This window comes from Vicia villosa, linkage group LG3 (assembly GCF_029867415.1).
Source record: "Vicia villosa cultivar HV-30 ecotype Madison, WI linkage group LG3, Vvil1.0, whole genome shotgun sequence".
Taxonomy (NCBI): Eukaryota; Viridiplantae; Streptophyta; class Magnoliopsida; order Fabales; family Fabaceae; genus Vicia; species Vicia villosa.
In genome coordinates, this window is record NC_081182.1 from 861,662 (window position 1) to 873,652 (window position 11,991).

Below are 11,991 nucleotides of genomic sequence, written 5' to 3' on the forward strand. Positions count from 1 at the left end.
CTTTCATAAAACAATATGCCAAATTTTTATCATTGTGTACATAATTCATTCTTATAGCTCGTTTAGAGATAAGCTCTTTAACTGTGTTTTCTTCTTATTTGACGTCTCTTACCATTACGGAAAATAATGCTTCCCAAAACATGGATATTTAAATATTTGTGTCACGTCAAGAATGGATGACTAAATCCAGATTAACACAAAATTTTTCCATCTTCACACTCAAGTGGAAAACGTTTGATATTCTCATATGGAAGCTTTGTATGCATCATTGCGGAATGGAGGAAGCATCTTTTTATGAAAAGATTATGAATGTTGAAAGCCAAGAGGCAAAAGATTTAAATGAGTTTATATTATTTCTATATGGGAGACAAGAATCGAACCACAAGCTAAGTACGACCATGAATGCAAGTACTCGGGAAGCTTTTAAACATTAATTATGAAAGAATCACTAATAATAACTCAACAAAAATAAAAATGCAAAGAGAAAACTAAAAGAATCAAATAGTTACAAGAATAGTACTAACATTTGTTCACACAAGGCTTTCAAATTTTTAAAACTGACATTTTATATTTCTCAAAAGTACAATAAAACAAAAATAATAAATAAAAATAGTATCACATGACATGACAACGAAGCCCATACTCCTGCACTTTCGCGAACACAATACAACTTTCAAAATTTACAAACAAGCCCCTCTCACTTCTCACTTCATCTTTCACATCACTCATTTCTAAAACCTAGGGTTCTCAGTTCTCACATTTCTCCCATTTTAGGGTTTCTCATTCTCACCCCCTCCATCAATGGCGGCAACCGTGGCTCCTCCCCGATCTTCCAAAACCGAATCCTACACCGACAACAAACGCAAGGAAGATGTCCGTCAAGCCAACATCATCGCCGCCCGTTCTGTCGCCAACGCCGTTCGCACCAGTCTCGGCCCCAAAGGTATGGACAAGATGATCTCCACCTCTTCCAATGAAGTTATCATCACCAACGACGGTGCCACCATCCTCAACAAGATGCAGGTTCTCCAACCCGCCGCGAAAATGCTCGTCGAGCTTTCGAAATCTCAAGACTCCGCTGCCGGAGACGGAACCACTACTGTAGTCGTCATCGCCGGTGCTTTACTCGAGAAATGTCTCTTACTTCTCTCCCACGGTATTCACCCTACTGTTATCTCTGATTCGCTTCATAAAGCCTCTGTTAAAGCCATTGATGTTCTCACTGCTATGGCGGTTCCGGTCGAACTTTCCGACCGCGATTCTTTAATTAAATCCGCTAGCACTTCGTTGAATAGCAAGGTTGTTAGTCAGTACTCGTCTCTTCTCGCTCCGATCGCGGTTGATTCGGTTCTCTCTGTTGTGGATCCTGCTCATCCGGAAATGGTTGATCTTCGGGATGTTAAGATTGTTAAGAAGCTTGGTGGGACTGTTGATGATACTGAGCTTGTTAAGGGTTTGGTATTCGATAAGAAGGTTAGTCATGCTGCTGGTGGACCGACTCGAATGGAGAATGCGAAGATTGCTGTGATTCAGTTTCAGATTTCGCCTCCTAAGACGGATATTGAGCAGAGTATTGTGGTGAGTGATTACTCTCAGATGGATAGGATTTTGAAAGAAGAGAGGAGTTATATTCTAGGGATGATTAAGAAGATTAAGGCGACGGGTTGTAATGTGTTGTTGATTCAGAAGAGTATTTTGAGAGATGCTGTTACTGATTTGTCTTTGCATTATCTTGCGAAAGCTAAGATTTTGGTGGTTAAAGATGTTGAGAGAGATGAGATTGAGTTTATTACCAAGACGCTTAATTGTTTGCCGATTGCTAATATTGAGCATTTTCGTGCTGAGAAGTTGGGTTTTGCTGATCTTGTGGAGGAGGTTTCGATTGGGGATGGGAAGATTGTGAAGATTTCTGGTATTAAGGATATGGGAAAGACAACAACTGTGCTTGTTCGGGGTTCTAACTTGCTTGTTCTTGATGAAGCTGATCGAAGTCTGCATGATGCTTTGTGTGTTGTTAGGTGTTTGGTTGCCAAGAGGTTTTTGATTGCAGGTGGTGGTGCTCCGGAGATAGAGCTGTCTAGGCAATTGGGTGCTTGGGCTAAGGTGTTGCATGGGATGGAGGGTTACTGCATTCGTGCATTTGCTGAGGCTCTTGAAGTTGTTCCTTATACTCTTGCTGAGAATGCGGGTTTGAACCCGATTGCAATTGTTACTGAGCTGAGGAATCGTCATGCCAAAGGTGAGATCAATACTGGAATCAATGTCAGGAAAGGTCAAATTACAAACATCCTTGAGGAGAATGTGGTGCAGCCACTGCTAGTAAGCACAAGTGCTATCACCTTGGCAACTGAGTGTGTGCGGATGATTTTGAAGATTGATGATATTGTAACCGTGAGGTAGAATTTATTAGACAGTGACCGAAATTTAGAGAAAAACTACTGAATCATCTTAGTATGTCCTTTTTTAATTTACTTTTAAGTTGGTACTTGGTAGTTTATATTCATTTTCACTGATTTTGGTTAAGCGATTTTGACTTTTGCTGATGTTTTTGCTAAAAATTTTGATGTCCTTGTGGATTGTGATGTTTGCTGTAGTCATTTGATTTTGAAGCACTTCTTGTTAATCTTGTATTGGGAGTATTTCATAGTTGATCATTTTTTTGAGCACCTTATTTGATTGTGTTCATATCTATACTTGTATTAACTACTAACTGTGACTTGGAGTTGAATAGGGGATTATATTAAAATAAAACATTTAATATCTTTTAGGAATTGCATGGATTAAGTATAGTCCAGTGATATAGAATATACGTTATTGCTGATATTGGTGGCGGTAGCGTGGCAGCCGCAGGTTTTGTATGGTGGGGCCATGACAGCCACCACTAGGATGGCGATCATGGCGGTGCGTGTAAACAGAAATTGGAAAACTTGGATAGACCAAATGTGTTGGAACCCTTAAAAATGGGTCTGGGACGATGACCACCTCCTTCTGTGAGGGCTGGTGCACGTGCGTGAGGCCTGGTGTGACCACCATTCATCTGTTACTGTTTCTTGTATTCTGATTTTGCTTTTCTTTCTTTTTTTTTGTGTTGGCTTTTTTCTTCTGTTTCTTTTTAAATTTATTTGCTTTTTATTTTCTGAATTACTTTCCCCCTATTCTTATCTTATTCTTTTTTTATGTATTTATTTATTTGTTTTAGTTCTGTTTCCATTTGGGCTCTGTTTTTTTATCTTCTCTGGCCATTATTTTTTCTAACTATTTTTGTATATTTGCTTTATTTTTTTATTATACATTTATTTTTCCATCTATTTTCTACCAATTTTGTTGTTGATGTTTATCTAGTTTCTATCTCCAAAGAATCCCTGGTTTTTGGCAGATATTGATAGTTTTTTCGTGTTCTATCTTTTTTGCTGTTTTTTGATTTATACTTGGTAAGTCTTATACTAGTAATTTGTCTTCCGTTTGCCCTTCCGTTTGCCGTTACCTCATCCACCATATTTTTATGTCTGGTGGTTTTGTGGCTCACTCACCCCATTAACCGTCACATGTCATCGACAACACTGGTATAATCTTAATCTTAGGATGTTAATGGAAGCAGCATGAGATATTTAATCACTTCTATTTGATCTTCTAGTTCTCTATGATGTGTGAATATGCGCATCTTTGTAACGGGGGATTCAATGATTTGTCTATATATGGTTAGATCATCGGTGGCATGAAGTGTTAGATGATGTGACGGATCTAGAAGGGGGTTGAATAGATCCTTTATTCTATTTTCGCCTTTTAAAGAGTTTAATACGAAAGCTACTCGGATTTGCGAAATCGTCTAAAAACGACCCTTTATTGGAAGGATCGGATATGCAAAAACCAACGTGATGAAAAAGTGAACTAACGCGTTGTATTATCAGTTGACTTATTTGTGTTACTTTAGAATATTACTTCCAATGCTTTATAGACAAATAACAACAATAATTTGTGTGAGTGATTTTATCAAACACTTGGTGTGCAGTAGTTACCAAGCTCTAACGATTCACACAAACACAAATTAAGCAAAGCGAAAGTAAAAAGCGAGAAAGTAAAAGAGACGCACGATTTGTTTCGGCAGTTCCCATTGTCGTCCTCGCGTAGGGTACGTTTGCCCCTAATTCTAAACTTATAATTAGGATATTCAATATTGAATGCAAAGTGTTTAGAAGAGAAGAAAATGTTACCAATTACCAACTACAAACATGCATAAATATTGAAACAATGTTCTTCTCTTCCCTTGATTCGAGATGAACCAAGTGTGTCACAGATCTTTGATAAACCTCCGGTTGTAGCTACCTTGTTGAGAACCCAATGTTTCTCAAACTCTCTGCTCGGCTGATTTGATTCCAAGATCGTGGCCCCGATTCGTCCTCCTCTATCCTCCGATTGTTGCTACCTTGTTGAGTGAACCTATGATTCTTTGATCCCTTAAGCACGGCTGAATATTGATGAAGCGAAGAATAGTCAAAATCCCCCCAAATCCCAATGATCTTGGAGGACAAAACCCTAAGATTTTATTCAAGAAAAACCCACAATCTCTTAACTCGAACAAGAACTGAATCTACCGTCGAACATTATCAACACACGCTCCTCACCTTGATTGACAAAAATTATTATGTGTAATTGTCGATCGATGAGCGAGAGATTGCAGATGATAAGAGCCTTGTGTATATCTTTCACTTTTCTTGTTGCATGTAATGAAATTAATCAATGAATCATTTATATGTCATGTGGAGCTAAAGCAATTTGAAAACAGCAAAAAACAGCTTTTCACAGCGACAGGTCGACTTGAGCAACTGAGAGGGCCGACCTGTGCAATCCCGTGGCTTCAGCAGAGAAGAGAAAACAGGTTATGCATCGACCTAAGCATTCCATGCATCGATCTAAGCATGCTATGAGTCGACCTAAGGGTCGACCTGTACAAACTCGCGGGTCACTCAAAAGTCCTTGCGTCGACCTAAGCAGGGCATGCATCGACACATGCTGTCCCAACATGGATTCCAAGATGAGTCGACCTGAGGGTCGACCTGAGCAAACCCGTGGCTCTCCCAAATTTTCATGCGTCGACCTGAAGGATCTGTAGGTCGACCTGAAGATTTCAAATCACCAAAAGCACCATTTCTTGAACTTGTGGGTCGACCTGAGCCCTGTGAAGGTCGACCTGTACCTCTTAAACACCCAAAAATACCAATTTTGAGATTCTTAATGCTTCCTACTTTGTCCTGCTGGTTTGAGACACATCCATACTTGAATTTCAAGTTTTGACATCACTTAAAACACAATCTTACTCTCGCATACTCCCCCTTTTTTATGATGGCAAAACTTGTTCTTATGAGTCAAGCAAACTTTTATTGAAGCATAAATTGCGTGAGCTCTAAACAGAACGCGTCAGATGCATTGACATAAAAGGAAGTTCTCCCCTATCTTGATGCACTCTCTTTCATACTCTTTATGAACAACCACAAGCAATCTTATGGAGATAAACACTCCCCCTATCTTGGTGCACTTTCTCAAGTAATTTGCATGACTTTTCTTTAGCTATCAATTGATGACTTTTCTTGACTTCCATTACTAGCTATCAATTGCTTCTCTCCCTTTGACAACATCAAAAAGAAGATCAAGCAATTTGTAAGATTCATTATTGATTACATCATTATCAACATTGCATTCAATGACTCTAACAATCATTCACATAAAAATAAGTTAGAGAAAGATTAAAACTACCCAAATAACATAAATAGCACATCCAAGGTTTGAGCATACACTCAATGTTCAGGATTACAACAAACATAAAGTGAGTAAAAAGAAGCACGAATGCATAACATTACATAGCAACAAAAAAAAAGGTTCACACATGATGCAAGATACAAAATCAAGGAAATAACTTTGGTCTTGTTCATTCTCATTTCCATCTTGGGTTGAGGGATTTTGAGGTTGGTGGAGAGGATATTGTTGCATGAAGTTGTTTGTGAAGGAGTTGAAATTGTTGGTGAAGTTGTTGGCTTGAGACTCCATCATACCATACAATGTGTCGTACCGTTGATCTTGAAGAGTTGAGTAGGCCGAGAATTAAGCACCTTGCTCCTCAATCCGGTTGGACATAGTGGATAGACGCTAATTTACGAGGGTTGAGTTCTCAACTAGTTGGAGACGCATGGCCTCAAGAAAATTCATAATATGATCATTGTTACCTTCTTGGTCTTCATCTTCATCTTCCCCCATTGCTTCATCATCCTCACCTATAATGTTCTCAATTTCATTTTCCTCATCACTATCATCTCTAGGTTTATAGTACTCGTGTTGTCACAGAAAATAGGAATATGGCCGAGCTTGACGTTGAAGTCTAGAAGTTCTTGTTTGAGCCACAAGATTTAGGCACAACAATTACCGGCTACCACATATTCCGCCTCGACAATTGACAAAGCAACATAAACATGTTTCTTGCTATCCAACTCACTAAGGAATTAGAGAAGAAATGACATGTACCACTAGTGCTTTTCCTATCCAACTTGCAACCAGCAAAGTCGGAGTCGGAGTCGGAGTAACCAACCAAAGAACAATCACTACCCTTGGAGAACCATAGCCCATACTTAGTTGTACCACAAAGATACCTGAGTATGCGCTTGATTGATTTTAGATGTGACTCCTTAAGACATGATTGATACCTAGCACACATACATACACTGAACATGATGTCAGGACGAGAAGCGGTAAGGTAGAGAAGGGAGTCGATCATACCTCTATAACTTTTTACATCAACCGGCTTACCATGTTTATCCCGATCAAGGTTTATAGCGGTAGGCATTGGTGTGTCTATGACCTTTGATTTTGCCATGTTGAAACGCTTTAGAAGTTCTTGACAATACTTGGTTTGGCTTACAAAGGTTCCTTCCTTGAGTTGCTTGATTTGAAGTCCAAAGAAGTAATTTAATTCACCCATCATACTCATTTCGAATTCTCCCTGCATAAGCTTAGAAAACTCCTTGACTAAAGTCATATTAGTAGACCCAAAAATAATATCATCTACATATACTTGAACTAATATAGAGTGTTTATTGTGTCTCTTAATGAATAGAGTTGTGTCTACTTTTCCTCTTGAAAAACCTTGATCAGTCAAGAAATTGCTCAACCGCTCGTACCAAGTTCTAGGAGCTTGTTTAAGACCGTACAAGGCACGCTTAAGCTTATAGACATGGTCGGGATAATTAAAGTTTTCAAAACCGGGAGGTTGAGAGACATACACTTCTTCATTAATATGACCATTCAAAAAGGCACTTAACCCAAATATTTTAAACGATATTTTAAGGGTCAGGTGTGTGTTTACCTTTAACCCAAATATTTTAAACGATATTTTATTTTTGAAAACCGTGTTAACCCAATAATCTGACCCAACTATTTTTTTGGTCAGTTTGAATGAATTTTATCGGGATTTTTTTGCTTATCCAACCTATATACACCCCTACTTTCTATCATGTATTAATTCTTAGAGAAAATTCAACCGAAATTGAGAATTTAATTGACTTAGAGATCTAAACTAGAATTCTTACAGGGAATTTAACTATAAAAAATATATATTTTTTTAATTAGTGCTTAATAATTCTAGTGTATGTAATTCAAAATTTATGGAAATTCAACAACAAATCGTTGTATATAATTAATCATTTTTGTCTATAAAATAAGGAACGAGATCAACAAAAATTAACATAAGAAACAAGATAAAATAAAAGGTAAAAAAACTATTAAAAATCAAGAAGAAAATGACACAAATTTAACTGATACGAATTCAAAAAATGATGAGATTAAATATTGTGAATAAGAATTAGCTTGTTCCTAGAATTAGGGTTTGTTCTCATTAAATATAATTATTTAGTGTAATTACCGATATAGCCTTGTAACCTTTATATATAGAAGAAATAATAATGAGAAAGATATCAAGCCAATATTTATTGACATGGTATCAGCCTCGTCGTCCAAACCTGTGATTTTTTGGTTTTGATCGTGGTTGTTGTTTTCGCCACAACATCCTGTCGCTCGTGTTTTGTTGATCATCGTTTCTGGGTCCTGATCGACAGTGAAATTTGTTTCCTACCGATTCGTATCGTTGCCGTCATAATTATCCTTTGGATTTAGGGTTGCGTTTTCCTTTGCGATCCAATCGTGATTCTTGATTTCTTGGTTTTGCGGTTCGTCTTGATTGTTCTTTCGCTCGTGTCTCTTGGTGTTGGATTTTCGGTGTGTTCGGAGGGTTTGCCGTATTCTTGCGTGTGAGATTGTCGTATTCTTGCGTGTGGAATTTTCTTCATTGGCTTTCGTGGTTTACTGTTTTCAAATTATGGTCACCGTCAGTTTCATTTTAATTGGGATTGTTTCCTACTTTTGGTTATTATTATTATTATTATTATTATTATTATAATTAATAATTAATTATTATAATAATAGAATAATTGGTGAATTGTCTCCAGTAGAACAAATTTCAAATGGCTTCTGAAAAAGAAAGAGAGAATTTTTGTCTCCGTTTCACCGGCAAGAATTATTCTGCATGGGAATTTCAGTTCAAGATGTATGTTAAAGGAAAGGGATTATGGGGTCATCTAGATGATGTTTCTAAGGCACCAACGGATAAAACAGATTTAGATGCATGGGACATTAAAGACGCTCAAATCATCACTTGGATTCTCAACAGTATTGATCCTCAGATGATAAACAATTTGCGCTCTTTTTCAACTGCTCAAGAAATATGGAATTATCTGAAGCGCATTTACAACCAGGACAATTCGGCAAAACGTTTTCAGTTGGAGCTAGACATAGCCAACTACAAACAAGGTGATTTGTCTATTCAAGAATACTATTCTGGTTTTTTGAATCTCTGGACAGAACACTCTGCTATTATACATGCTAATGTTCCCAAAACCTCTCTTGCGGCTGTTCAAGAAGTATACAAAACAAGTAGGCGAGATCAATTTCTCATGAAACTTCGTCCAGAATTTGAGGTTGTTAGAGGTGCGTTGCTCAATAGGAATCCTGTTCCTTCTTTAGATACTTGTGTCGGCAAACTTCTAAGGGAGGAACAACGTCTACTTACTCAAGGAATCATGTCTCATGATGCTGTCAGTTCTGAACCTGTGGCAATTGCATATGCTGCTCAAAGTAGAGGAACGGGTCGTGATATGCGACAAGTCCAATGTTTTTCTTGCAAACAATTTGGACATGTTGCTCGCAACTGTAGTAAGAAGTTTTGCAGTTACTGCAAACAACAGGGTCATATCATCTCTGACTGTCCCACACGTCCTCCCCGACCAACGCAACGTCCAACTCAAGCATTTCATGCCACTAGCAACTCTGCAGCTGGTCCTCTCAGTAGTGGTGTATCTACTGGCAGTGTTCTATGTAACAGCCCGAATTTTATTATTTGACTAATTAAATTAAATAAGGATTTATTTACTTAATTCGAACGAAGTTTGATAATTAATTGGATCTTCGGTGTTATTGAGAAACGTGTTCGGATTATTAAGTGAAGTTGGGATTTATTCGGTTAATCGAAGAATTAATAAAGTGGAATATGTAGAGAAATAATATTATTGTTGGATTTTTATTTATTTGAGGCAAAGTCGGATTTAATTGGATTAATCGGAAAATAATATTAAGGGTAATAATATTATTTGTTGGAACATAATTATTTATTTGACTACTCTATTTTATCAATTGGGCCTAATTAGTTAGGAAGTGGAATTATTTGGGTAAGCCCAATATGAATAATATAGTAAGGGTTGGAAGAGTAGAGGTATCATAATTTTCATTTGCAAAAGAAGAGGAGAAAGGAGACTAAGAGAAGAAGAAAGGGGAAGAGCAACAAGGGGCAAAAGCTAGGGTTTGAAGCACATTGAAGAGGTAAGGGGGAGAATCCATAATCATTGTGGGCTAGTATAATGGGGTAATTGGTAGATTAATATATTTGTCTTTGATCATAGCTGAATCGTATAGAAATTTATGTTTCAATCCGTCCGTATGATTTCTGTTTGAAATAATTGGAAGTTGAAAATGAAGTTCATACATTGCTGTTCTATATTCTTATGATTCTGGAAAATGAAACTGGGTGTGGTGCATAGTAGGGCCGAGTGATGTCCCTGCGTGACACTCCTTTCCATTCCCTCACCTATGACGAGTGTCATTACCAGCCACTTCTTTTCTTTTCATTTCCGTTTCTGTTTTGTTTCTTGTAGAATGCCCTGTTCATACTCTTTCTGTTTTGGTTTGGTTTGGCTACTGTTAGTGAATCCGCTGTCAATTTAAATGGGCATACTATACTACTTAAGTACTTGAATTACATGCAATTAAATATATGTGTAAAGTAATTGGTAAATGAGTATAATTTATGGAATTGAATTGGTATTAAAACTGTAGGTTCCTAATGGCATTGATATATGAATATAATAGTACTTACATATATGATAGCATATATATGTAAGAGTTATAAGAATGAAATAGAAGTATTAAAAACAAAACGTGAAATTAAATTATATTGGAAACAGTAATATGCTAGAATGAAAATAAAACAGTCTCGTTTGATCGAAATAGTCGAATTAAGCGGTATAATTACTTATCCGAAATTTGATGAAAATTTACGTGGTAGCTAAGTTTAATTAGTAGATTAACGTGGTGGTGTTATTTTGTTGAAATTGTGATTTTTACGAATCGAGTGAAATTGTGTTTTATTTAAATATTCTTTATAAATAAATTATAACAATTTAATAGAATTGTCAATAGAGTTGTTAGGGTTGTCAATAGAGTTGTTAGAGTTGAAAATAAGTTGTCAGAGTTGTTTTAAGTTATTAGGAGTCGTACTTTTATTTGTTTTACGTAATTTTGACATGTTTAGAGTTGTTAGTTTATGATGTCAGTGTTTGCTTTTCGTTGAAACTTTAACAATTCATATCTTTTGAACCGTAACTCCGTTTGAGTCTCCGTTCGAAGCGTTAGAAAGCTAGCGCGATATCCTTTTCAATAAAAATGGTCTTGAGCAATAGAGTGCTAGAAAGTGGAAATGGAATAGAAATAGAAGTGAATTAAATTAATATAGTTTGATATTAATTGGTTAACTTAATAGTTAAATTAATTGCAATGAGTTTAATTGATTGGAATATACTTGAAGTTGGATCAATTATTCGGTTTGTTGGTAAATTACGGTATTTTGAGGATTCGTCCGTAATTGTGTTTTGGCTTGAATATGTATGTTGAGAATAATATATGTATATGCCATGATGTTGTGCTAATATTGATTCTCTGTGGTTAGTTGGTTAGCATTAAATTAATGATTAATTACTTGATGTTGAAAGTGTGTGTTTATGTATAATTGGCAAAAATGAGAATTAACATGAGATAGTATGGTTACTAGTGTTAATTGGATTGTGTGAATCGTAATTGATTAATTGGCCTCTTATATGTTAATGATGTGTGTGTGTTGCGAATGTTGTGTACAATTGGTGGATAATTCATAGAGTTGAATTATTGTGATATGCGGAAAGTTAAGATGGTAGAGATGATCTTAATTGCATATATTTGTGATATTGTACATACATTCATATCATAGTGTGCCTTGAAACACAGGTGGATTTGCTTTGAAACACAAGCGGGCTTGGATTCTAGAGTGAATCGGAAGTCGTAAACTATATGTTTACAATTGGTGGACTTTGGTCTTGTCCAGATCGGAAGTGTGGCTTAGATTCTAGAGTTATGAATCGGAGGCCGGTGAAACTTAGAATTTCGCATTGGTACCACATGCATAGTGTCACATGTTTCATTGAGTCACATTAGAGTTATGTGATAGTTGATTATGTGCATTATGTTGTTATGATATGTGCTTGAATGTGATAATTGATTATGTGCATGATGTTGTTGTGGTAAGTGTACGAGTGAACAATTGATTATGTGCATTGATGTCGTGATGCTATGTGTATGAGTTTGGTA

General features: G+C 36.6%; 1 protein-coding gene across 1 annotated transcript; it reads left to right on the plus strand.

Moving 5' to 3' along the window:
• Window positions 1-650: 650 nt before the first annotated feature.
• On the plus strand, window positions 651-2,527 carry LOC131660014 (T-complex protein 1 subunit delta). Its single transcript, XM_058929128.1, has one exon. The coding sequence runs from the start codon at window positions 802-804 to the stop codon at window positions 2,398-2,400; it is 1,599 nt and encodes a 532-aa protein (XP_058785111.1). The 5' UTR covers window positions 651-801; the 3' UTR covers window positions 2,401-2,527.
• The last annotated feature ends 9,464 nt before the right edge of the window (window positions 2,528-11,991 follow it).

What these genes read in the sequence shown, in the direction of transcription:
- LOC131660014 (XM_058929128.1), top strand. Translation starts at nt 802, where the DNA reads ATGGCGGCAACCGTGGCTCCTCCCCGATCTTCCAAAACCGAATCCTAC.